Source organism: Hetaerina americana, unplaced genomic scaffold (assembly GCF_022747635.1).
Source record: "Hetaerina americana unplaced genomic scaffold, ioHetAmer1.1.p SCAF_3, whole genome shotgun sequence".
Lineage (NCBI taxonomy): Eukaryota > Metazoa > Arthropoda > Insecta > Odonata > Calopterygidae > Hetaerina > Hetaerina americana.
In genome coordinates this window covers 67355858-67383522 of record NW_027286874.1, presented here as the reverse complement: position 1 = coordinate 67383522, position 27665 = coordinate 67355858, and the positions used below count along the sequence as shown (strand labels likewise).

Sequence of the window (27665 nt, the reverse complement as noted above, 5' to 3'; positions counted from 1 at the left end):
CCTAATCACATATTTTCAACCTTTTTTCTATATTTACTTATTCCAACTTTATTTTGTGCAATGGTAATATGACAAGAATACCTAAATACCTACTGCAGTGCATTTTCATGTGATTGTTCGCCATTTCTCAAATTTGAATCCTTGTATTTGCCCTAATGTAACTCTTTGGACAAGTTTGCAATGCATCGACTGGTGAGAGAACATAACTTGATGCTTTTAGATAAACACTAAAGGGTAAAATAAGGTCAGGTAAGGGTAAAAGGAGGTCACCAGTTTCTACCTAATTGGAATCTTTGATGAGAATATTAAACATACAAAGCTTATAGGAGAATGTGGTGAATAAATAAATTTTCTGGAAAGATCTGCTTTTCTCAAAGAGCAGACTGTAATCAATTAAATTTTTTGCTCTTTCCAAAGTTCAAAAAGGATAAGTATTTTGGAGAGGAGATTTTCTTCATAAGGAGGAACATGTCACAAAAGGCAGTCCTGCTAGAGGTTCCATCAAGAGGATGCTGGGACACACTTTTTGCATCATGTTTTATTTCTGTGATTCTTTAAATGATAAGTTGTGCACCAAACCTATTTTTTGATTCCATGCAGTAACAATCTCAGGTGTGAACTCAGAGCAAGCATTAGAGGATGAGCAAATATGAAAGGGGAATGCAAGCAAGAGGGAAATAAAAGCTATGGGAAGGATGGAATGTGATGGAGGAATAAATTACTTTGGGAAAAATGCAAGGTTTTAGTTGTTGTCTCTTCTCCAAAGACAAAGGATTCTATGGAAGAATAAAGGACCAATGATCACTACTGACTCATATGATGCTTTAAGTGCCTATTTAGTGGTTCCTATTTCCCTTATTGCCCTCATAAGACAAAAATCATGTAGGTATATAAGGCAATCAATTCTCCATCCACTGAGAAAGTGGCAACAATCACTTTCCTTGGGGTACTTTTTGACCTAGTAGTTCATTTTATCTAGTTAATGACTGATCCTCTGAATTATTGTTGTACTCCCAGCAGCAACAGCAGCATCCCAGTCATCCCAAGGCAGCTCGAGTTCGTCAGTGGATAAGCAGTCGATCTGCTCCTGATCCTAAGATTTGCCATGACTCGCTGATGGACCAGATACGTCGAGGGGCACCACTTAGAAGAACCAGAGGAGTTGTAGCAGCTACAGAATGTCCTATGCCACAACTTAGAATCGACAACTGATGCCAATGCATACTTGAACAGGAAGATATTTTGAGGAATGTTAGGTAATATTATATTGAAGCTTAAATAACTGCCATGTAAATAAGCTGTGCATTAAACTTGCAGTGGAGGTATTGAGAAGTAAAGATTGCACAGTTTTATTGATGAGGGCATTAAGTGTGATTTGATTGGTTTGGTATGGATGAGGCTATTAGCCAATTTTTCTATTTATTTTTGGAAAACATTTACGTTTTTAAAAGAAATTACCATAATTTATACCTTGAAAAGTATTTTATACATGTCGTTTGTCATTTAAATCAGCCTGTAGGCTATGAAAGCTGATAGCAAAAAGGTAATTTGATCTTTATGTACATGCCCGTAGGCTTGACATCCATAGGATCCAAGTGAGGGTATTTCTTACATTGCAATGTAGAGAGTCAGCTGTTGAAAGGCTCTGAAAATGGATTTCATACTTCGAGAGGATTCTAGTGTATATCACTTGATTTGTGTCTGATTTTTAATTTTTGTATCCAGGCAACTTCTGATTGATCAAATATTTGTGGAAATATGGTGTGAGCGATAACAATTACCTCAAGTGGCAACCACATGAGTCATGTTTTTGCAGATTTCTGTTAAGTACTCTCTTTTATGAGATAGGAAATCAGAAGTCATCCATCAGCTGAAAGCTACCTAAATATATGCAGAAAAGTTTATTAGAAACGCTAATGGAGTGAGACAGAAAATGCATTGATCACATTCTTTCCTAGTTTCAAAAAATATTCAGTTGGGAGTTCTTCTATTTCTTAAGCATTTATGTTTTTATTTTTTGGGGAATATTCCACCTTGGACTTGTCCTGTAGACTTATGAAGTGTTCATAGTAGTATAATTGGTTAGTAATTGATCTTTGTAATTAGATTTGTAAGAACCTCCTTTCTTTCATCCATTAACATTTGATTTGTTCTATCAATTTGGCATACACTTATATAGGTATATTGGAACTGTAGTTGTATGTACAGGTGTATAATTTGGCTGTACTTTAAAAGATGGAATTTTCAAGCCAGCAGAAACACTACAACCTCAGTATTTCAAAAATGAACTAACTCACTAGCTCCTCATTTGTCTGTTGCATTATGTAAACATTGTTGTGTGGTATATTTACCGTTTTTCGACTTCCCTGAGAAATAATGCATAAATGTTCCGGAAGCAAGAGGCTTTTATAGCTAACAGCATTAGAAATAAATTTCTTACAAGAAGACTATTAGGAGTCAACTCTAATTACTGTAATTTTGTTGTGGACTGTTTCTTACTGTCCAGTTATGGTCTGTGGTGAATATCTCTGCATTATAGAATAATTATCAATTTGACTGGTATGATGATATTGTTTGTTTCATTGTAACTGTTCATCTAAGAATATTATGAAATCATGCAATGAGTCATTTCCATAGTACCCGATAAATAGTTTTCACTCTAGTATCTGTGCCTTTCTCAAGATCTAATTGGTACCATAGCACATTAGGTAGCAAAAAGCAGCAAATCCTATCCCAACTTGGAGAGTATTATTGTTGATGTTAATCTTGAAAAAGAAAACTACTTCTAAACATTCTGTAACTTGACTGTCTTTACAGTAGTCTGACTGAATATTGATAAGCCTTGTTGATAAAAAAAAGGATTTTATTTATTTTTTGCTTAAGTTGTTTGCAGTTACTATATTTATGAGTGCTGAGTAGATAAGCTATTTATTTATTTTTTATTTTAGAAGCTTTGGGTTTTATTTAATTTGGAGGATACATCCAGTGTTATTGTTAGGAGACAATTGGTGTTTGGAATATTAAAGGGGGACACGTGTTGATTATTAATTATCAATGATCTGATGTTTTGAGAATGTCATTACAAATAGTTTTGAGTCCATGAAAGATGATGAGAGGCTTAAGAGAAGATGTTAATCCAGAAATTTTAAATCAACCAACTGAATCAATACAGTATCGAGGCAGAGAGGATTTTTTATGTACATCATTCTGTATTGATGGAAACAACTGAGTCCCAAGTACTTATCCTGTGGGTTTAATACAGGGAATTATAATAGCATTGTGAAAGTGTAGCTGGAAATTAAAAATGGTAGATTAAAAACTAATGTAGATGTGTCAAGTAAAGCATTTTATACCGATTTACCTAAGCAGATGTGAACGTTTGTACAGATGTCTAAATAAGGTTTCTCCTAAAATGTAGCAGCATTTAAATCATTTTTGTCAGTCTTGGTTTCACAATTTTTATAATAATAATAATGTATGTATTACATGACTCATGATTAAATATTGTTTTGTAAAGCGTTTCAGTACGTTTCCAAAATAAGAATGAAGTATGGAAAAGTCTGATTAAATTTAGTCATTTAAGTTAATGAACTTACAAAAAAAATAAAGTATTAGCCAACTTTATATCTGATGAAAAAATTCAGAGTAAGTGTCTGCATATGTGTCCTCAGATTTATATAAGAGGCTGTGGTAATATCTGTAGTCAATACAATGTACATAACATATTCTACAACAACTTGCCTCATTTTTCTATGGCTTTTGTCGAGGGTATATGTTCCATTGTCTCCATCAACATTAAAAATTGCTACATGCTACACACACACTTTTGGACTAATGCAGGGAACTAAAACATATCTTGTATGGGTTTTGCAACTGCATTCATTTGTATAATGGCAGCTAGTCATAAGTTTAATCCATATAAGGGATTTTAATGTATTGAACTCTCAATTGTATCATGCATGTATATGTTGACAGCTGATATTTCCATCTTGTGTCATTGTGTTGTGTGTCTTTTGGTTTAAAGGGCTGATGAATATGTGATTCACATTTTAAATGCAAAATATAAAAGAAAGAAAATGATTGTGTTATTTTTTGGAGAAACTGATTATATACCTGTATGTGTGTACGATTCCTTGATATTTTATGTGCTGAACCATACACACAGTTATCATTCTAAAGGTCGGTTTGATAGGTGTGAGTAGAGTTTGCTCATTACTAAGCCTAACGGCTTTGCTTTGTGAAATTCACACATTAGGGTAGGGGACCAGTTCCTTTTCCTCTGCCACCTATGGTTTCCAAGGAAATTCTGGTACCCGGAAAATCACACAGCTTAGGTGCAGCTGAGGATGCCCAAAGGTGTGCCCCAGAATCGAACCTAGGCCCTCTAATCAGTAGTCCAATGCTCTGCGCCTGACTACCATATCCCCATGCAATTATTATTGTTATTCAAATCAGTAATAAATCCTTGCCCTCCAAAAATTTTGAAAATGGTGGTTAGGTGCTCCTGCAGCTAAAAGATAGGGGCTCAACTTATTTTTTGTTTTGATCAGTAGACCAAAATAGGTATGTGCGTAGTTAATAAGGCTAATGCAGCACCAAGAACATTTAAGAATGTACATTACATGAGGCCTTGGTGGGTATTCACTGACTTGGACCTTGGCTGAAGTTGGCAATCAGGGTTACTCAAAGTTGAAGCACTCATGCAATTCTTTTTCCAATATTGGTACTTCTCAAGTTGATTTATTTGGTAAAAATTAGTATTGAGTTACTCTTTGCATGAGTATTGCACTTGGCGTGGCAGCATTTTATTGCTTATCAATGGTGATAATTTCAGCATTTTAGTGTAAAGAATAGAATCATCAAAATCCCTTGAGTGTAAGGGATCTCACAATTTGGTGAATCACAAAATGCATTGGCTGCAATAAGTAATGATAAATTTAAAGGCAAGCTTGCCATTAATTACAGTGCTGCAGTATATGATGTTTGTTCACAGAGTAACAAAGTTTATAATTTCACATAGTGAGTTCTTGCCACAAGGTCAAACCATCAATAAAGAGTATTACTTACAAGTTTAATATGGTGTGAAGCAATATGATAAAAAAAACTCGTATATATGGCAAAACAATTAATGGCTCTTGCACAAAGATAATGCTCCTCACACTTCACTGCTTGTTCGTGTGAATTTTTGGCCAAAAACAGCTCTTTAATGATGTGTCCCAGCCACCATTTATGCCACACCCAGCCCTGTGATACTTTTTTCTTTTCTGAAAAATTTAGAGAACCTTAAAGCGTCATTTTTTCACCAGCATAAATGAGATTAAATATGCATCACTGACAGAGCTCAAAGTTATACCTAAGATCAAGTTCCAGAAGTGTTTCAAGCATTGAAAAATGCTCGGGCATTAGTGTATAATATATAATTGGGACTACTTCGAATATCATTGATATTATAGGTGAATGAAATTCTTTTTAACTAACTTGAATTTCAGTCATTTATTGAAACCACCTAATATTCCATAAGTTGTGCATTTTTATCAGCTGAAATTCTTGGCTTAGAATTTTTATATAGATATTTGCAAATAGTGCAAAACAGAGCTTTTAGTTGCTCCATGCATCGTTAAGAAGAAAAAAAATCAGCCTTCGAAATTATAAAATGGATTAATATTGTTTTTCATGAATAATTGATGAACATCTTTTTTATTAAGTGGGAAGGAGGTTGGTCACAACTTTTAAATAAAATAATGGTCAATATTTTGAAAAAGAAAAAAAACTATTTTCATCCTTGCACATATTTTGTGAATTAACTGAAATTACTACATTTTATATTTTGCTGCTAGACACCACCCACTCCAAAAATTATTTGTGGCTTTTTAATTGTATTTACCAACGACAGCCAATAACCCGAACTTTTTTTTAGTTTGGGCCCTTTGGGTGATAATTAACCTAATATACATAACCGAAATCATTATGTTCAAATAATTGAACTATGGTATTCCATATTTATTGTCACATTGGATTTATTGGTTGATAGAAGATCCAACATTTTTGTAACTATTTGGTCAACAAAACAAGGCTTTTATGCATTTTATAGTTTGCATCTGTGGTAGCACTTGTGTTGCATGTGAAAGAATATGTATCAATGGATGAATAATTCACTATGGGAGACACTTCAGTTCTGTGCTTTCTGCTAAATAGTTATGATTGATTGAGCCCACATACTCATTGTGTAGAAAATGCCTACGATTCTGAGCACTAATGTGGAGTCTATGAATGTTTCTATGGGGTGCTGTCAATATAAATATGTTCTATTAACTAAGGAAAAACTTTTGGTATATTTTTCTCAGGGATTTAATTCTGAGCGAAGCATAACATGCTCCAACTGCAAGAGTACACCATAGTCTGCCTGAAGTCTCCACTACTTGTCATCGCTGATCGGCAGTATTTCTCCACAATAATGATACACACAGGATTAAGTAATATGACTAATATAATGTTAATCTTTTTTAATTTTTCAAATTATTGGTAGTCGTTATTTCCATGGTGAATCTATTTTATAATAGTGGGTTCGAGAAAGGCGTTGGCGTACTATCCTTACCGGACTTCACCCTGTTTTGGAGGATATTATCATTATTACTAATCGTGCGAGGAGCATTAAAGTTATGGCTGATGGAATGGGCGGTCGAATCGTGCTATATTTAATATTTTTTTGAGGATTATTGTGCAACGCCCTAGCCCCCCTGTGAAAAAATAGGTTCCGATTTTCTAATTTGAACTACCATTGTTCGCTTATTTTACCGTCAGGTCAAATTGGTAAAAGGCTATGGAGCCCTTTGCACTGACTTTTTATTAAGCTCTGTAACTAGTAAAGCGATTGCATAAGCCACACCTACTGTCCCCTTCATCGTAACACGGGCGAACCATCATTTTGCGGTGGTTGCAATCACTACATGACGTATTTGCGACATAAGCGCCTCTGTTCGGTGGCGGCCCGTCAGATTCTGGGAAAAAACAATTGATACGTGAGGGAGTGTTTCTATTTCTTCCCAATAAAGGCTTTAAGGGCTCGAACTATGAGGTTGACGTGAATATATTCTCAGGAAAGTGTCCGGCCTTGGTGAAATCTTCGAAAAGTTGATTTGGTTGCATCATACAATTATCGAAACAAGTTGGCCGTGACTGTAATCCCGGGGTTGGCGTATTGCAATGTGATGTCTTCTTAATAACTTGAATCTATAGGCCGCATAGGCACCAAGTGAATCGAAATGCCTGTAATTCTTTTAGACCGCTTGCCTCTACCAAATCTGCGAACGTATGTCACTGTCAGCGTGTTGTTACTCACAAGCTCTGTGTTTTATGCCGCTGAAGTTACTAGTGATCCCGAATGGAAGAATAACCTGACGACTTTTGCTTCGAAGACGACGGAGGCCGAGAAAAATGAATCTACGGTGTTTGTCATGCCCAATGGCATCGTCGAGGAAATAATACCCAAGAGATTTAAACCCAGGGAGGTCATGGCTTTTATGATTCGTGATCCCCTGTGCATTTGGGTGAGTAGTGGCGTTAAGTTTTAGAACTTACATGGTGTGATTCATGGCAATAAAATAGCTGCATAAATTATTATTTTGCAAAGAATGCTTAGCCGCAATTTTGAGGCGAAACAAATTTATGCCCCGTCATTTCGCTGTAGGTATTACTTTCAGGTTTCATTTTTTGTCGTAAAATTATCGCTGACCTATAACACTCAATATTTGTCAAAACGTGATAAGTCTAGTGTTCCAAAAGTTCAAATCCGTCTGCGTCATGTCATTGACTAATATTACGAGGATAATTCCAGCCCGACATATTCAGTCCAGGAGTACTTAAGCTTGTTTTAACCCTGACTTATCAAATTTAACTCAATTCATCCCCCATATTTTTGAAAAATCAGCAATTGTAGGTGTAAACATTTTTTTGACCGCAGTTCATAGGCTGAGCTTTTGTTTTGAGCCATTCTCATGCCAGCGTTTACAAGATTATTGAATTAATATTCTGTTGATTTAATTTATTTGGACATTCTAGTTAATTCTGTAACGCGTAAAAAACAATGGTAGAATCATCGTAAATCAATGACTTGCGATGTGTCTTGACACCATCAAGGTCATGTACCTTGCAAATGTTTCTTATTATAAATTCTAGCTTGTTCATTAATTTTTCTCTTAATTTTAGTCTCTCATAAATGGAGCATATTGCTGTTTGATCCTGTTGGGAAAAATAATCCAAGGAGCAGTGTTTGGAGAACTCAGAGTATCAGAGCAGCAACATGTGCGAGACAAGTTCTGGAATTTTTTGTTTTACAAGTTTATATTTGTTTTTGGTGTAATGAATGTTCAACACCTGGATGATGTCCTTTTGTGGTGCTCTTGGTTTTCCCTACTGGGGGCACTTCAGTTGTTGTCGCAGCTTTGCAAAGATCGTTTTGAATACGTAAGTGGATTTATGTTTAGTTCTTGTTATGATCTATAATTTTATGAAATGCTGTATACAGTGGAATCACAAAGTTGAGTACTCCACTTCAGTTGTTCTCAGGCTTTGTGTAATTACTTGTCAGGTTTGAGGCTGAACCTTGCTTTCAAAGATATCTTAAAATAGTGAGCCTCCGAATATGTTATTATTGCATAACATATTTTCATTATTTCGTTATATAATGCTATCAAGGCTTACTTATTTTTACTGCTGACATTTGGTATGTTGATAACCAGACCTCTGCATTGACCAGCAATCATAATGAGATTGCTGAACTTCGATTAGTATGTGCAATATACATATTTCTCTATCTAATGAATCTTCGGAACAATTGAAAGTCCTAATTCAGATTCCATACAATGTATACTGATGCTATTTGCATGCTCTGGTATTAAGAATGATATAATATTGATTAATTAATTGAATTAGTGTTCCGTTAAATGTCATGTTATTTCTTATTCCAATAGCTCTCATTTTCTCCAACAACCCCCCGATGGAGTCATATTCGACTTATGTCCCTTCTTGCAGCCATCCTTATCTTTTCTTGGGGCCTTTTGGCTCTTAGTGCTGCTGTTGGTATTTACCTAGGACTAAATACATTTGCCTTCATGGCTGCTGAGGTAAGTAGTTATATTAACCAACTTTTAATTATTTATTATTTTGTACGGAATTGTCATTTTCAATTTTGTGGTGCTGTCATTCTCATTTTCTGTAACATGTTGACAGTTGGGTAAAAAATGTTGCATCCATAATTCTTGCCCTGTGGTGTTCATAACATTCTTGGACATATATAATGTGCACTAGGATTAAAAAATTGGCCGCAAAGCTTAATTTAGAAATAATTCCATTTTTGATGTCTTTGAAGTAAATATTAAAAATCATTACTCCAATGAGTGCATGTATAAGTTTGGATCATTTAGCCACTTCTAAACTACCAAAATATTATGCAGTGTGTTGTATGCAATACATGCATGTAAGAGTTTGTATTCTTCAAGTAAATCCACTTTCCAAAGTCAATTCAGTGAACCAAATACACAGTTTTAATATGATTTTCTATGTTTAAGTGCCCAAAATGAATGTGCAAATATTAGTTTATTTAATAGTGAAGGCATGAGACGATAAGTGTTAGCATTGGAAGTAACTGAAAAAATCATGCATGTTACAAGGTTAGTTCTGACATAATAGAAGGGGGATTTGCAGTTTTGGACTTTTGTGATATCTAGCTAATAAAGTTATATTATCCAAAAGTTATAGAACATGTTTGTCCATTAATGGTATCATCACTGAAATCATTTAATTTAGCTTTTCAGCAATGTTAGAGATATTGTAAATAATTAAATGATTCCACGTCATGTGGGAATGGTGACGTGACCCTTCTGTTGTTATTTTATTATTTTCTGTTATTAAGGCCCCTTTAATAGCAACAGATGTTGTACAATCAAGGATATGACATTAATTCATGTTTTACCTTCATACCAAATTAGGTTGTGTTTGGCTCTACATTTTTAAGTTGTTTATGAACATCTTATTATTATTTGCATCATGCTCTATTAAGGATAAATCTGTCATAAATAGCCTCTACTCCAAGGGAGATATGTAATATTTAGCACATTAATTCATGACCTAACAATTAAAATGTAAATACAGTTCTTGGGAAATGTTGGCCTAATAGAAAAATATCAAAAAAAGACTTCATTCAAAGGTGCCCTGTACCCAGCCCTAGTTTGCCCTAATTTGAAATTTTTTGCAATGAGATGGGGATGATTTTGGAAGGTTTTTGCAGATAAATAGTATCATAGAAAGGGAACCGAAAATTGCCTTCTTAAGAAAAACTTCCTCTGTGTAAAACTAAAATCATGACTGCTCTCGGTTTATGGAATTTTTTGAATGCCTAGTTTTTTGCTTAGCTAGCTTTTGAAGGCTTTTACAGAAACTTGTTTTAAAAAGTTAATATTCAACTCTTCAACTTGAAACAAATTTTGGAAACCGGCTAACTTAAGCACTATATAAGAATATATGGATACAAATTTCAGTGCAGTGGAGGACATAGATTATGATAATATGGAAATATAATTACTCAGTGAATTGATGGTTAAGGGTATTATTAAACTTATTTTGAAGTAGATCTGGAAAATAGTCCCCGGTGAAGGTAACAGCTTGGTTACATTCCTGGGTTACATGGGCATGTACTTGTCTAATACGGAACATCTGTCTGTTAGTTCAATTGAACTCACTGTGAGGCAAAGCAGCATTTTCAAGGTTCCACCATGAATCACTTTTCAAGTGAGAAACTTTTTCCACCGTGTTTCAACCATTTAAGGGACTTTCTGTCTCTGAAATAGATATATTTTACCTGTGCCCTTTCTTTCGTTTTGTCTAGAAAACCCTTGCAAATCTGAGTATGCTGAGGAGGTTAAGCATTTGGCCATTTCGCTATGGTGCAAGTTTAGTTTATGCATTTATGTTATGAGTGCATCCATAACAATTATTTTTCACTGACTGGTTCTTGAATCAGATACGGGAAGAAGAATATTGAACCCTCTAGCAGGGGGAGAGGGTATGTGGTAATATAGTAGGCAGAGTATTGTACTAATGACCAGAGAGCCCAGGCTCAGTTCTCAGGAATGCCTGTGGGCACCTTCAGCTCCACACAAGCTACATCTTTGATTTTTCAGTATGCATTTATGTGTACTTATCTTCCTTCAAAATATATTATAGCTTGTGTGCTACCTGCATGTTGTGGTTGGTGAAAATTGACTGATAAGCTTTTCAGTACAGTAGGGGCGCTTCATTGTTAGCTCTCCAATTTCAGTCATTTGTTTTCAGGCTGTTGTGATTAGCAGTTGTATCCACCTGGAAAGAGCAAGAGCCATGGTTCATGTCTTGGTTCTGCAAACTTTGTTCATATTGTAATCAACTGAATTCTGCCACCCCTATTTTACGATGCTTCATCATTTTAATGTTTCCTGTCAATTTCCCTTCTACTTTACCTTTGTACGGATGGTATGATGTGCTCATGTGTGAATGCGTGTGTATTTATGTGAGGAGCAACTTCATAAATTATGTTCACTGCCTATCACTTAATTGTTATTATGTTTACTTTACAGTGTTTGCTACTTTCCATTAGAACTCTTCATGTCATGCTCCGCTATGGACTCCACCTTTATGATATTGGTCGACATCATGTTGAGACGAGGCCTGCTCAGCAAATCCCAGTCAGTACTTTTGAAGATGCATCCAACATATCCGCAAAGGATGATGATGGTGGAAGCATAAAACAGAATCCGGAAGCAGTTGCAATTGCATCATCAACTACCATATCCCAATTACGTGATAATGGCTCAAAGTTCAAATGGTGGCGTTTCAGTTCTGTTTTTTCCCACATGAGGTCTCATATTGAAGATGGATGTGTTCTCAGGTGGATTGGAAAGTTTTGGAAGTCTACCTCGGGAAATCAATATAATGGTGGTAATAGGAAGGGAGGACTTTTCTGTTGGTTGCGTCGGAGTCCGAGGCTGGCCGGAGATGGTGGAGGGAATGGACCAAGCGGAAGCGGGTCGGGAGATGGAAGGAGGGAATCATGGTTCCCATGGGTCTCATGGTATCATGTTGAGCTCTGGTTTGAACTTGGGGGGCTAATTCTTGATGCTGCTCATCACCTACATATGTTGCTCTGGGCTAATGTTTTCCTGTCAATGGCATCCCTGGTCATTTGCATGCAGCTGCGATATTTGGCTCATGAGGTTCGCCGGAGACTTCAGCGTCATTGTAACTACTTGTGTGTGTTGAAGCACATGCAAGATAAGTAAGTATATCCATTTTCACTGTAGTAAGCATGTAGTTTCCTATTTAAATGGTAAATTTGGAATTCGATAATTATAATGCCCTTTTAATCATTAGGATACTGGGAAAATTATTTTGTGTCATCAATTTGAGCAATGGAATTAGCATCTAGAATGTTCACAAGCCATGCCATTTGACAGCATTAGGACAGTGAACCTTTAGTTTACTTCATTACATGCTCGATAGGTAATTTAAATTTGGAAGTTGAAATGATGGTACAAATTGTGTTCCAAGACTTCATCTAGTTAATTAAAGCCAAGTATTTCTCTTAGTAAAAATACTTCAGATGTTTTTTGTTTTATCATAGTCAGAAAGTTTACTTTAATGGTAGGTTGTAAAAATTGATATGGACAAGGAATGCACATACGGGAATTGACTCAAAACTTGGCTAGTCTATTCCATTCATATCTTGCCTGAAGTAATTTTTGAAGTGTCCTGTATTGAGTTAGGTAGATTTGCTGTGTATTGAATCCTGAAATCATATAGAATAAGCCTTCTAAGACGATATGCAGTATGTGAAACCTGAGCTGTAGTAATGGTGAAATAATGTGGGATATAAATTATAATTCAAGTGGTATTATTTTGAACAGCTTTGAAATATGTCCTGGTAAGATAGAAGAATGAATTTTCTATTATAGTGTTTTTATTGCCATACTAAGTTAGCTTTTACTTATTTTTCTTCATCCAATCATTCCTCGAAAAGTCCCAAATATATTCCTTAATTCTTTTCAACCCCTGGTCATATGCCTTGTTCCAAAAATAATCACTTATTGTTATTGATAAATGTGATATTTTTCTAGTTGGGAATTTTTGATCAGAAACATTAATGAAAGGAATAGATCTTTTATGCTTTTCTTAGGGTAACTATTAGATTTGTGGAAGAATTAAATTTGAGAGAGAACTAGATATACAAAGTAGTGATCTTCTTCATGATGTGTTTCATGAAAGTTTTCAATAGCATGTATGTCAATATTTTTGTACAAGTATAAATTTGATTATGAAATATAAGGAATGAACTTCAAAAAACTGCTGATTTTAATGCACATTCACTTTTTCTCAGGGATTCATTCTTGATCTTGATTCTGATCTCAAAAATATGCACATGCAAATGCATTTAATTGAAGAATGATTGTGAGTACTTCGCTAAGTAATAAACTCAAAATGCCTTTTTAAATTAGGCTATTTTGTTTTAAGTTCCCCTAAGAAGATAGATGGTCGACCCAAAACTTCCATGTGAAACAAAATTATACTTCATCAGTGTTCATAGCTCTGTAATGTGACTCTATGATACTTTTTTTAGTCTTAAATGTTTAAGGAATCATTATGCAAAGGAATTTGGTTTTGGTAATTTTAAATTCACCAAAATGAGTAACTTGGGACATAAGTCTTGCAAATTCATTAAAATTTTCAGTTTAGGTAAGTATAATTAATGCATCGCAAAGAATAAGTAAATATCTTAGGAGGCCACCCATTTTTTTCATTTTTATTGTAAACTAGTCGTTAGCTTGATCATTTTTATGTTTGAAGTAACAGATGAGTGGTCTTTTATTTTATTTAGGTGGTGTAGGCAATGAAACGTTTGGGATTTTTGTGGAGGCAGCTAAGGGAACTTGAAGCATATCTTTGATACAACAAATGTAAAGGTATAGAAATTGGATGTGAGAATAATTGCGTTGGTGAAATTATTGGCATAAAGATATGTATTTGGGTGAGAGCCACATGAAAATAATGCTAATTTTTTTAGTGGGAGGCTATGGGATTGAAGTTTGTGCTTCAGTGAAAATGTATGGAAATACATTAGGAGATTGTGAATTTTAGGTGGAATGGTATTGTGAAATTTTCCTTCAGTATTATTGTAATTTTTTTTTAAATTTACATTTATCTTTTATCAAGCCAATTTCAAGTTAAATAGTCCCATTAGTGTTATCATCTGCCCCCATGCTACGGTAATTTGTGGCATTGGAGCTGGTAATAATTATCAAAAAGACATTATTCTGTCTTCAGAGCCCTTTTGCACGAGGTTAATTTTCAATCAGGAGAAAACACATGTGGCCTGACTCTTTCTTTTAAAGAAACTCTCATGACTACCGCTCTGTAGGCATAAATTCTCTTCACTCTACTTGTCTCTTTCATTTGAAGTGGAGTATCCCCTAAAGAAGTTATGGAAGGGAATTAATGCAGTACATATGATAAAATTTGTTTCAAGTTAATCATAATTATTGATTATCTTAAGCATTGGTTTATATATATTTTTAAGATAACATGCCTTGTTTAATGGTTAATTCAATGCATCTTACATCAGGATTTGTGTCTCAACCGTATTTGGTTTGAACTTCAAATTGTGATGGGTATTTTCTGTGTTTGCAGCTATCCAATGGCTACAGAAGAAGATCTCTCTGCCAATTCTGATAATTGTGCTATCTGCTGGGAAAAGATGGATGCTGCCAGAAAGCTTCCATGTAATCATCTCTTCCATGAGTATGTAGACATTATTAAATTATATTTAATTTGACATGATGAATGGAGATAAATTGGCAATTACATAAGAAATAAATGAGATGGTTAGGCAATAGATAATTGAGATGACATGTGAAGATGGCAATGATTGGCTTAATGGCCTACAGTAATGATGATTAGTCTTCCAAGACTTGTAAATTGTATTCATCAGTTTTGCCCAATAGCTCTACCAGTACTTCTTGAGGTGGATGATGCCTTTGGGGCGATTGCATTGCCCATATTGGTCAACACCTCTTTAAATATTTTCAGTGAATTCAGCAATAGACAATGAAACACTTTATAAAAGTATGCAAGTTTAACCTATGTATTCAATAGTTAAGGGGGAATTTGTTTCGGACTAGCATAACTAGAATTTTAATTTAACTAATTTTTTTGCATTTACTATATACTTTCATTATTATCAATTAAATAAGTTTTAATTACCATTGCTGGTTGATACATTGTATGGCAAATAGATATCTATATGTGAAGTTAAACATTATGGTGGTGGTGTCATGTTGAAATGCTATTGGTGAATGGAACAGGGAACCATCTCAATTATCTTTCCTATGAAAGTATGAGTAGTATTGAATGGATAATGAATTTTGGCAGCTATTAAGATTCAGCCCCCTAGACCAGTTGTCATGCATGGTGGTAGAGAAGGCAAGGCCTGATCATCATCATATATCTCCACGATTTACGAACGAGCTGACAGCAATGATGAAGTAAAATCATTATAAAATAACTGTTAGGATAGGGGAATTAAATGTTAGGATGATATTAAAGAAAGTAAGTTATTATTATTATGGGTAACCTACAGTCAAGGTATGTTTTGGATGGACACAACTAATAAATAAATGTCTTGTCACTCCTAATAAAACACAACCCAATGTCCTACTCTACAACAAGCCTCTCATACCTCCTTGTACTACCATCCTCCCTTCATTCCGTCCAACATCCTATTTCTGTCTTTTCCTCATTTTCATAAAATTATCTTCTCTATCACAGTCTTGAACATCCCATTGCCAATCAATATGCTTTGCATCCATTTTTCCTGTCTCATGATTTCTCTCAACAATCCTCTCTCATACTCCGCCATACCTAGTACCTCCTTATTTAGTTTTCCTTTCTGTCCACTTCACCTTTTCTAACCTTCTTCACACCCACATTTCAAAAGTCTCCAATCTATGCCTGCTATCCTGTTTTGATGATCATGTTTCCTTGCCGTGCATAATAATAATTATGCTCCTTATTAAAGTTAATCAAGCCTTTTCTTAACATTCTTAATCTATGTCCTTGCCATTAATTCACTCCTCATTGTGATAGCTTCTTTCTCAAATGCATTCTTCTCCTTATGTGCCTACTACATTGACTGTTTTTGTCCAAAACACATCTGAGATACGTAAAATGTTCCTCCTGCTCGAGTCTTTGCCCTTTGACATTTAGACATTTAACTCAACCTTTCTCTTTCTGGAAGTTTTCTGGAGTTTTTGGATCTTCCAAATGAGGAAGACAATTTTAAAGCATTAAATTGTCTTTTAAAAGTTTCATTAATGTGATGATTGCAGTAAATAAATTTTTTTTTCCTTGGGTGAATTTTTATGTAGTTGTGTGTGAGAAAAGAGCCAGTTTTCAGCCTTTAAAATCCAATGACCTAGCCTAATTTGTCTGTGATTCTTTTAGCTTTCATCATGTTAACTCAAGATTTTAAAGAAGGAAACCAATGATATATTTAATAATTTATGGAAAAAAATTATTAGTAAAATTAGACAACAGAAAATGTCCAGCAAAATAAGGAATATTGCGAAATAAAATAAATAGGAAGTTCACCAATATATACAAACAAGGAGAATTTGTGAAAATATAATGAAAGATGTAAAAACATAAAAAAACTGTATTTTATTCTAATGTTAAATGATAAGATATCTTATTTGTCGACAATTACTTACTCAATATTAGTTAATCTTTCTCTAAACTGACTCTGCAAAATAAATACAAAGAGAGACAGAGAAAGCAGTCCAGCACGAGCTCTCACCAGCATGAATGATCATATGCTACTGGTCCAAGGGTAGCAAAAAACACGTGAGAACTTCCGAGGCAAGCATAATGTGCACAGTCAGCATATATCTTGAGAATAGGGGGAAACCATTTTAGTTAGCTGCAGATATAGAGCACAAGCCATAGAAAGAGACTTGAGCCGCATATCACAAAGTAAAATAGTCAAAAACATCGGGCTGATATATCGGCCCACTGACAGTTAAAGGGTTAAAAGAGTGAAAAAAATGGAAAGTGAGAACAAAAAAGGATTGATAATGCAGCAAGGAAGCATTATTCAAGTATGTTACAGTTCCAACCTTGTTTTTAATATGGTTGGATGTTTATTTCAACAAAAATGAAAGCAATTTGATCCCTTTCTAATTGTATGAATTCCATGTTCCTTATTTTTAGTTTGTATGTGTCTATTCTATTATGCATTTCCAATCAAACTGGTACATAGTTAATTGTGGACAGTGTTGATTTAAGATTTTTCTTTCTTTAGTTGTCAGTACTTCATTTTCTTTCACCCCCCCCCATGTAGTTCATGCCTGCAGTCATGGCTGGAGCAGGATGCTTCATGCCCCACTTGCCGATTAGTGCTGCGCATTGAAAGTGGACGGCCACGAGGAAGTGCCATGGGGCGTGAGATGGGTGTTGTTGCTGTGGAGGAAGAGTTGGGAGGCGGAGGACTGGGAATAGTTGGAGGAGGGGGTAGAATGGTTGATGGTCACATTCGTCGTCGTCAACCTAATCATTTCTTTCATTTTGATGGTATGGCATCTTTAATTATTTCTTTAATTTACACTAATTTTATCTTTAATCAATATCCATTTAGGGCCTCAGTAGTAAGTAGTTTAAGTGTGCAATATGTTCATCATATGAAATCCACACCCCTAATGAAATTGAATGAAATTTGAGTAAAATTTGTTCAAGAATGAATGATAATATTTTTTCTCAAGTCAAAAACAGATAAATAGATAAAAATTAGAATCAGTTTAATCTGTTAATTTCAAATGATGTAAGTTTTCTGTTGGATCAAAGAGATAGATGATGAGAAACAAGAAATGATTTCCTAAAATGTACATGTGAGATTTTGATCCAACTAATCCCTAGAAAACACCCCATAATAATTAAGAGCTAAAATATATATCCATTTATCCATCATTTTCAATGTTCTTCTGGTACATTTTCCTCAGCTACTGTTTATAATTGGTACTCACTATATTTATGGCAATTGTTCGGAGCCTGTTTGAGTGTACAGCTCACTAAGTCAGTTCATTCCTAATGAGTCACAATCTCTATTCATCGTGCATCATTCAAAACAGTGTTGCTATTAATTTTTTAAAGGAAATCTTATTCTTGGCATCCGATGGATTGTGTATGGAGAATGTGTTTGATTCGTGGGTACACAGAACTCCTTGAGATATTCTATATTTAAGTATATATGCCCAATGTTCCCAGCCATACAACCATTGAGTATATGCCCCACAACTGACTCCAGTAATGTTTAATTTCAATTTTTTTAAGGCAGTATGTCACTTTTATGTCAATATATCAGTATGATTTGTAGCTGGATGGCAGGACTGAATTTTAGTGGCAATTGGTCTTAAGAAGCAGTTAAATCAGCCAATATTTTTAGCTATCAGGATTGCCTATTTTTATTGTGGAATGTTAATCATTATAGGATTAACTCTAAATATTCACTTTTGTTCTGAGGATTTTAATCCACTTTGCTGCATATCTTCTTGAAATCCTGGATAAGGGTCGAGATATGTCTCCTGGTTACCAAGCTTCTCTGTGGAAGTGACTCACCCTCAGCTGGTGCAGTTTGATGATCACCCTCGCCAGGCATCAACATCACAATTGGACTCCATGGCTAGGGAGGTGAGTTGTCAAGTGTAAATATATCAACTTCACGTGATATCATATCACCAGCGCTGGAAATATTTCTGAAAGTGTTGTCCGTATTATTGTTAAATTGGAACCATGTAATTTTGAAGCTATAAGTTAAAATCAACATGCGAAATATGCTAATCTTTTAATGAAAACCAACTTCCATTCAAACAAGCACAAAATTCCATTTCTTGGTAATCATTAGTGGACATATATCAATGGTGTCTATTGTATTGTAATTTTTTCATTGTTATTCTATTGCTTCAGATTCAACAACTCTTCCCTCGTATGCCATTACATACATTGGTGGATGACTTGCGTGACACCCACTCCATAGAGCTGACTGTGGAAAATGTGCTGGAAGGTCGGCTGCTTCCTCCACCTGCCACCATTTACCATGTGGCACCACCCCCAAATGCATCTAATATTATGCCTCCCTCACCACTCCTAAACAACCAAATGAGTTCCGCTCTCTCAACTCCCAGCCACCAGGAACTGCGAGGGGCATATGGGCCTGATGAAAGGTGTGTACTTCTTTTAGGTTTTGGTGTGGAATGAAGGGAAATTTTTTAAGTCTGGGAGAAATGCAAACTTTCATAATTTACAGAAATTCTGGCAAATAGCCTTTCCTTGATGGTAATGTTCCACTTAAAAATGTACTTCTCTCTGATGATTTACAATGAAAGAAAAATGTCTTGTCCCTTCCATGAATTGTTGAAGGGCATAAACACACGTATGCGAGCATAAAGATTTCTACCTCCAAGAAGTCACTTTGTGAACGTATTGAAGCAGAATAGTTTTCCTACATTATTGCGATGAACTGAGTTGATGTATGCAATGCGGAAGAGGACAGTAACTTGATAGCTAGTGTGTGAACAGCTATCACTATTTTATTTTCACTCCTTTTTCATCCTCTCCAAGATCAACCAGACCAAATAATAAAAGATTCAGGTTACTTAAAAGAAATAGCATTCGAAAAGGCAGGATAGGGAGAGACTTCATTAATTATTAAGTGCCAATGTCATTGAAGAATTTTTCCATATATGCTAGCGTTGCTCTAGGCAAGTATTCTCAAAAGATATAAATGAAAATATATTAATAGAATAAATCGTATTTTTATGATTTATCCTCTCTTTATACCTAATTATATAAGTTTTATTAATTTTCAGTAAATTATTGCAAATAATAATGTTTTACTGACAATTTCCATTAATTCTGCATTTCTCTATAAAATAGCCTGGAATTTTTCATATAAATAAGCAAATAAGCATGTCACTCAAAGGGATAAAGAAGGGTATTTCTGGGTTAAAGATGTTCTAGGGAAAATGAACATGGCCAGAAGTGGAGTTCATTCATGTACGTGAAGATACAATGAGTTTATGCATAATATTATTTGAGGAATGGAAGTTCTTTGCCAGGGCAGAAAGTGTCTGAGACACATATTTACAGTGTAATGTTGCAAAGGCTGAGCTTCTTTGGTAAAAATCGTCAAATGGTCGACAAATGATAGTAAAAAGTATAGACTCCATTTGAACAAATTGGGTGGGCTCAATAAACTTTTCCCAAAACTCTTTTAAGATGTCACAACTGCTTTTAAGTGGTAGGCAGCTCATTTTGTTGAAATTATTCTGGAGTGAAGTGAAAAATGAATGAGGGTATGAAGTAATTTTATTAATATAATGAGCATTGCTTTTAACCTCAAAATCCCACCCTTGTGGTTCTTTTCATTCTTAAGGAACCCCATCACTTCTCCCAGACTCAGAAATTCTGAGATATAGTTATAACCTACCTAAAAGCTGCACTTATCAGCCTGAAGGTTGGCTTTGTTAAGTGAGGGTTAACTCTCTTAGTATTAAGTGCCAATAGCCTGTGAAATTCAAACATCAGGGTAGGAGAGCCAGTTACATGCCCTGTACTACTAATGTTTTCCCAGAAAGATCTGGTATCTTTAAAAATTATACCACTTGGTGAAATTGTTCAGATTCATCATCCAGTATGGAACTTAGGTACCGCCCAATATTCTATCAACTGGGCTAACATCCCCAATATAACATGTACTTCATCATGAAATTTATTTTCTGTTTTATAGTATTGGATTTGTAGACTGCTTGCATTTAAGCCAATATGCATAAACATAATGACTGCAAATGTGCAAAATAGAGAAATTTCATATTAAAAACCTGGAAAGTTTGGCAGGTACATTGAAATGTGTACCTTGAACTTACAGTGAAATTAAAATCTTAATACTTATTCAAAGATGATCCTATTTATTTGGAATCAAAGTAATTGAATGATCAGTTGTTGGAATTCAGAGGTACATTCTCCAGCTCATGTGAATTATTATTGGTGGTGACATAGATTCATCACTAACCTGTGGATGGCAGCTCATGAGTTAATGGATTGGTGTGTTTAGGACAGTTACATTAGTTTCCAGATCAGCATGGTAATGGTAAGATTTCTCTAGTCCAGCATCATGCAAGGATTTTGCTGTGGATTCTTAAATTGGAAAATTTTCCAGGAAATTTATCCTGCTATTAATCACTTGTGGAAAACTGCTGGATAAGTGCTGTGAAATGGTCCTGTATGCATGAATGTTCCATGTAGCGGTTTGATACAGATGCCACATTTGGTGTACGTAGTAGTAATCCTGAAATGATTTTTGGGTGCACTGATTTGTAATACCATTCCTACTCCATTTGGTACCCACAGTATTTTCTGATTTGAAAACGATAGAGATAGCACATATTCAATGTTATTGCTTAAATAATTTTTCGTGTCTCTTTTTAGTTATGGTAATTTGAAATGTGATGTGAGTAACATCATTCATACTACCTTGATCAAAAATTTCCCGGAATTTATTCAGAAAATTAAAAATATAAGTTTATTCATCTAAATCTATATTGTCCCCTTCAAAGTAATCCCCATCGACTGCAACACACTTATGCCAGCGCTTGATCCAATCCTCGAAACATTTTTTATATTCGGTTTTCGGTATGTCCATCAGTGCTTCCTGCGATTTTTCCATTACTTCCTCTCGGCTGCTAAAACGCATTCCCTGTAATGGTTTTTTAACTCGATTGAACAGAAAGAAGTCACAGGGAGCCAAATCAGGTGAATTCGGTGGCTGTTGGATGGTATTTGTTGCATTTTTCGTCAAAAAATTACGAATAATGATAGCACTGTGCGACGGTGCGTTATCATGGTGCAAAATCCACGAGTTTTCTGCCCACATTTCTGGTCTCTTTCGGCGAATTGCTTCACGCAAACGTCTCATAACGCCCAAATAATACTCTGTTTACTGTCTGGCCTTCTGGCAAAAATTCATGATGCACTACACCGTTGTAATCCATGAAAACCGTCAGCATTGCCTTCTTTTTTGACTGAAAACGACGTGGTTTTTTTGGTCTCGGCTCATTTGGTGAACGCCATTCACTTGCCTGATGTCTGGATTGCGTGTCGTACTCATAAACCCACGTCTCGTCTCCAGTAATGATCCTTTTGATGAATGTGGGATCGGATTCAGCCTCGCAAATCATGTCTTTTGCGACATCAACACGGTCTCTTTTTTGCATGAAATTGAGGTCTTTTGGCACCAACTTTGCTGCTACACGACGGAAACCCAAATCATTAACCACAATGTCTTGGGCGGATCCATAGGCAATGTTCAAGTCCTCCGCTATTTCTCTGATGGTTAATTTGCGGTTATTGACCAACATTTCTTTTACTTTATCAATTTGTTCACCGACTTTCGATGTCGATGGTCTGCCACTGCGTTCATCATCTTCGATTGACTCACGACCACTTCTGAACCGCTCGTGCCACTGGTAAACGACCGTTTTTTTTAGAGAATCGTTGCCGAAACACTTTTCCAACATTTCCAACGTCCGTGCGCCACTAAATCCGTTTTTTACGCAAAATTTAATACAAGTTCGTTGTTGCAAATTTAAATCCATTTCTGCAATTGTAAAAAATCGCCAACACACACAGAGATAGATGTACTCTTGGCTACGTAACTTTTGCAAATGTCAAGTTATGACACTAAGATTTAAAGGGAATATCAACAACAGATGTACCAATTTAACAAAAAAAAACAGAACTCAAATCGGAACGATGGGAGCGCCACACGGTGGTTATTCCGGGAACTTTTTGATCAAGGTAGTATGTTAGGTTTAAACAAAAGGAATAATTTTGGGGCCTGTATATGAGCAGGTGGAGACAGTAAAAAACTGAATCAGGAGAAGCCAGTACTAATACCAATATACTGGTAAGACTAAGAGTTAATTAACTTCCAACATGATATAAAATTGCTGTGCATTTCTTTATGCACATGTACATGCTGCATTATGTAATTCTTTCATTTTGGCTTTATGGCAGTGATATCTTTCCAGGAAAAATAATGCTGATAGTGAAAGCCTTTAAGTGACAGATTTGTCCTGATAGTTACAGATCGCAGCACATAACAATGCACTGATCTGTAGTGATTTTCATTATATGAAATTTAAATAAGATAAAATTTCATATTCACTCAGCTTTTCATGTCACATAACACAATTTATCACACTATTTTTTATTGATTTTTTACCTTCAAGCTTATATTTTGGGAATTTGTTTTAACCCATATAGTTTCAGTTTAATTCTTTAAACATCCTAATCTTTAGGGAACTGCTTATATATATTATTATCATGACATCATATTAAGAATTTGTGTTGCTAATTTGCTATCACTGCTAATTAAATTCTTTTCCAGTAATGGGTTGATATCAGGAGGGGCTAGTTTAAATGGAAGTAGCCGTTTCTCTAAAAGTTCATCGGAGCGAGAAAAAATTCTGCAGCAAAGAAAGGAGCGATTGGTAGCCACAGCACGCAGAAGATACCTTGAAAAGCATCCTTCTTCCAGTGGCATAGGACCCCCTGCATCTCAAGAAGATACCAAACCACATTATTCTGGAGAATCTTCTTAAAGCTGAATCTTTAGCCATTTAAGGTACTTTTTGCATATAATAATGATAATGACTTAATTGTCCTGTTTTTCAAGTACATGGCAGAGAACATGGTCATTAGAGTCAGGAATAGAAATAAAATAATAATATACGAAACATTACTTCATGGGAAATATTATCACACCAAAAAACATCATTCAAAAGACAATTTGCAACTAAGAATTCATCTGTATGGAAAAAAACACTTAAAGAGCAATAACTTCTTAAGTTAAATTATAAAAGCAGTTGCAGTGGACTTATTTGTCGTGTTCATTGGTAGTTTATTATAAATATATCCGGCTGCATTATGTGGGCCTTGCTTAGAGATTGTGATTTGATTAAAATTAATGAAAGGAAAATGTTTTTGTTTACATTTTCTGCATAAGTATTTTTTTAATAACATTCCATGCAGATTTGCTAGAACTACTTGATATTGATAAATCCTGTTTGAAATAATTTTTCTTTAATGCATTTATCTCTAGTTTGTATTGTCAAAGAAGTTCTGCATGATTTTAATGAACGGAGGAGTGTTAAGAATTTGTTGTGAAAGTGCAGATTTCTTACCCGAGAACCCATATCAAGCAGCTCTGGTGAAAAGTTGACATTTCTATAACCCTTTCGGAATTAATGGTTTTTGAAGGGAAGGCATGATTATAAATCATTACAAAGTTATTGAGGAAATGATTAAATTAGCATCAATATCAAGTGTGTTGCCATGGTCTGTTCACAAATTTTCTGTGAGACTTGTCAAGAATCCCTGAATGCTTACAGGATTATTAAATTGCTTGCTGACATAAGTAGGCTCATTAGCGTCAAGAACATCGAACTTCAGTCCTTTGTGGAGAGCAAAGTGGTCAGAAAGTTGGTGAAACACCGTCTCACATTCAATCACATTCATTGGTAAGTCACATACAACAGGTCAATCAGGGTAGATGTGTGAGGATACTCTTGTAGGGTCCTTGTTGACTTGACAAGCCAAAGGAATGAAATATGGTTACTAATTCATCATACTCTGCTGAAGTATGAAACAAATGAGTGTTTAAATCACCAAAAATTATTAGGCTGTCAGTTTTTCTGCAAAATATAATCTGAATTGCGTCAATAAGTTTATTTTTAAAGTACTGAAACATGCTGTGGGTGATTTATGGGAAACTAATAAACCCCAGTAAGTTTTTTCAGGCTGAGTATCACAGCAGCACACTCCTATACCTTTTCAATATTGTTGCTAATTTAAATAGGTGGGATAGTTACTGAGGATTTACAATTAATGGCAACACCAACACTTCTATTGTCAGTCCTGGAAAATGATGTGACAAAGTTCATTTCATTGATAGCATAACACTGAATTTCTTCATATAACAGCCAGTGCTCAGTCAATAAAAGTATATCACTTGTTTATTGAAGGAATACCTGAAGCTAAGTAGTTATTTATAGAATTGATGTTGAAGAGGATGAAGCTGAATATTGAAAAGCAAGGAAATGTAATACGTGCTTTGATTAATTTTAGTAAGACCTTTGAATTAGCAAATCTCCAGGGATGAATAAGTCAAATTTTTCTATCAAGATTTCATCCTTGATATGCCCTTAAAAATAATAATGGCAACTTTATTTTAAAATTTACTATTGGGCATGAATATTTTTCCAAGATTCTGTCAAGCACATGGAGGGAAGGAGAAGGTCAACATTTCTCCTTAGATTCCCAATGATTGTCTGGGCTTTGAATATTGTCCATGTCAAATAATGTTGTCAAATTAATAAAGTCTCCAAAAAAGTTGTGGAAAGATCTGTTATTGTACTTCATGTGCATTGATTAATAGTTTAAGGGAATGCAGTACCATTGTCCCTCAGATGTAGTCAGCAACCTAAATCCTTCACCAATCTAATATTGAGCCCTTGGATATGGTATCATAGTCTATAATTTTGTTAATCAGATACTTCTCTGAAAACAAGCAAGTTACTTGCAAAAAAACACATGCCTGAACAATTGAAAATTGTGAATATTATCCTCCCTATCCGTATTTATGTCCATTTAGTTTTATTAACTAAGCGCAATTCATTAATGTAAGATTATAAATACATGCACCTAAGCATGCCTTCCCAGTTTCACCAAATTTAAAATGTACCGAGGGACATTATAGAATTGGGGAGGAAAGCTCATTAGCCTTAAGATAAATGTATTACTCAAAAACCCCCCATTTAGCAGATGTTTTCCTCGGCCATAGTTAAAAACAAGATGATAGAATTTGTTGACCATAATATAACCAACTTCACAGTCTATACTTACAGAAAAGAAAAACATATTGACTTCTATTAGACAGTAGAGAGAGCACTTATGACAGTCCCAAGTTAGTTACTCTTTACATTCTTGAGAAGAAAACAGACTGAAATAAATGATTGTATTTTTGAATCCTAATAGCTCAAGGATGTAATTATTTATCTTGAAATTGGTATATATGATATAAGCACCTATTAATAGGTATAGAAGGCATTAAATTCCAAAAAATAAATTTACTGTGTATTCTTATTCACATATTTTGCATCCATTACTTTCAGATGTGTGTGTACATTGAGATGATATTAGTTCTATCTAATTGAGTGTTCTTCTTTTAACAGGGCAAGAACGGAGTACACTCCACTAGGATGAAGACTGGATTGAACAAAGGACATACTTGTAGTAGAATTACTGGTCCATATAATGGACCTTTGGTTTTATTCAGAATAATTTTTATGAGCTGATTCCATAAAGATCTTATAAGAGACATAGTGTGCAAGGAACTCAAAGTGCAAGTTACTCACTACATTTCTGCAAATTTGAAAAGGATACTTTACCTTTCTATTTTAACTGTCAAAGAACGAACCAGACCTCAGTTGAGGTAATTTCTGGTTTATAAAGGCTTTCATGTTTTAGCTGATGTACTACAATCAATTGCCTTATAGCAGGCAGTTTAATTAGCCACTAAATGATTTATTAAATGTGTCTGAAAGTCACATAGAATTTGAAAGCATTCTTTTGGATTCGAGAATGCTCAGCAATGACTGTTGGCTGAAACTGAGGCCTATATTTTGAGTATAATTTTAAATTCATCCTAATTTTTCTTTAATTGGATGGGTTATCCTTAAATTTTTAAAATCACACTGTGATATAGTTCAAGTCATTCAAACAAAATTCCCATTTTGGAAATATTTTTTGAAAAAATTATAGTTGTGTATTTTGCTTTTGACTCCTCAAATTAACAGATTTGCAAGTGGCACTTTTTTTGTCTTCTAACTTTCTGTCCTCAGAAGACTAGTTAGATTTATGTCCAGATTCCCACCAACTTGTAAATACTGGTCTCTATTTTGTTCCTCATATTTTTTAACAAAAGACTGAAATGTTTTCCAATTATCTACCCCAAGTATATAATAATATACCTCATTCTTCCATATTGATATTGGAGGTGCATCTCACAAACTAATTTCATTTTGTTCAATTATTTACCATTTTAGTACTTAAAATGCTTAATTAGTTGAATTTTTATGAAATTGATTTTTGTGATTAATAAATTTCTATAGTGCCTATGTAAGTTATGTGAATGTTTTTTATGCAAAATAAATGAAGGTAGCAGTAGTAACATGGAGTTGATCTAATTATTGTCTTCCTGTCCTGTATTCTTTCCTAAATATCTTTTGGCAGTATCATGTTTACAAATCAGTTACCTAAAATTCATACTTAATGGTTCCACCATTCATTATTAGAATTGAATATTAGAAATTTGACATACTTTCAGGTGAAATTCCCAGAAAAAGCTGAAATATGCCGGAAAGGTCCAAACTAGTCGCAGAAGTAAAATAAATTATGAAAATTGGTTATTTTAGGGTGCATATAGGAATCATTGGAACTAGTAATCGAGCAAGTTACCAGAGTGAGTTATCTTG

General features: G+C 34.8%; 2 protein-coding genes across 6 annotated transcripts in view; both read left to right on the top strand.

Moving 5' to 3' along the window:
• The window catches only part of mim (missing-in-metastasis), a 39264-nt gene extending 35219 nt beyond the window's left edge, over positions 1-4045 (top strand). For 4 of the 5 annotated variants that reach the window (XM_071587579.1, XM_071587578.1, XM_071587577.1 and 1 more), the window contains one exon: positions 1018-4045. In XM_071587579.1, coding sequence (XP_071443680.1) covers positions 1018-1212 — 195 coding nt within the window. In that variant the 3' untranslated portion in view covers positions 1213-4045. The remainder of the gene's footprint in view (positions 1-1017) is intronic. The other variant, XM_071587575.1, reaches the window with a different exon arrangement.
• A 2927-nt stretch (positions 4046-6972) lies between these two features.
• On the top strand, positions 6973-27356 carry LOC139690302 (E3 ubiquitin-protein ligase AMFR-like). Its single transcript, XM_071587679.1, has 10 exons — positions 6973-7547; positions 8206-8463; positions 8970-9122; positions 11610-12307; positions 14713-14823; positions 17420-17649; positions 18641-18762; positions 19039-19295; positions 23519-23755; positions 26364-27356. The coding sequence occupies exons 1-9, from the start codon at positions 7263-7265 to the stop codon at positions 23730-23732; spliced, it is 2328 nt and encodes a 775-aa protein (XP_071443780.1). The 5' UTR covers positions 6973-7262; the 3' UTR covers positions 23733-23755; positions 26364-27356.
• Positions 27357-27665: the final 309 nt, after the last annotated feature.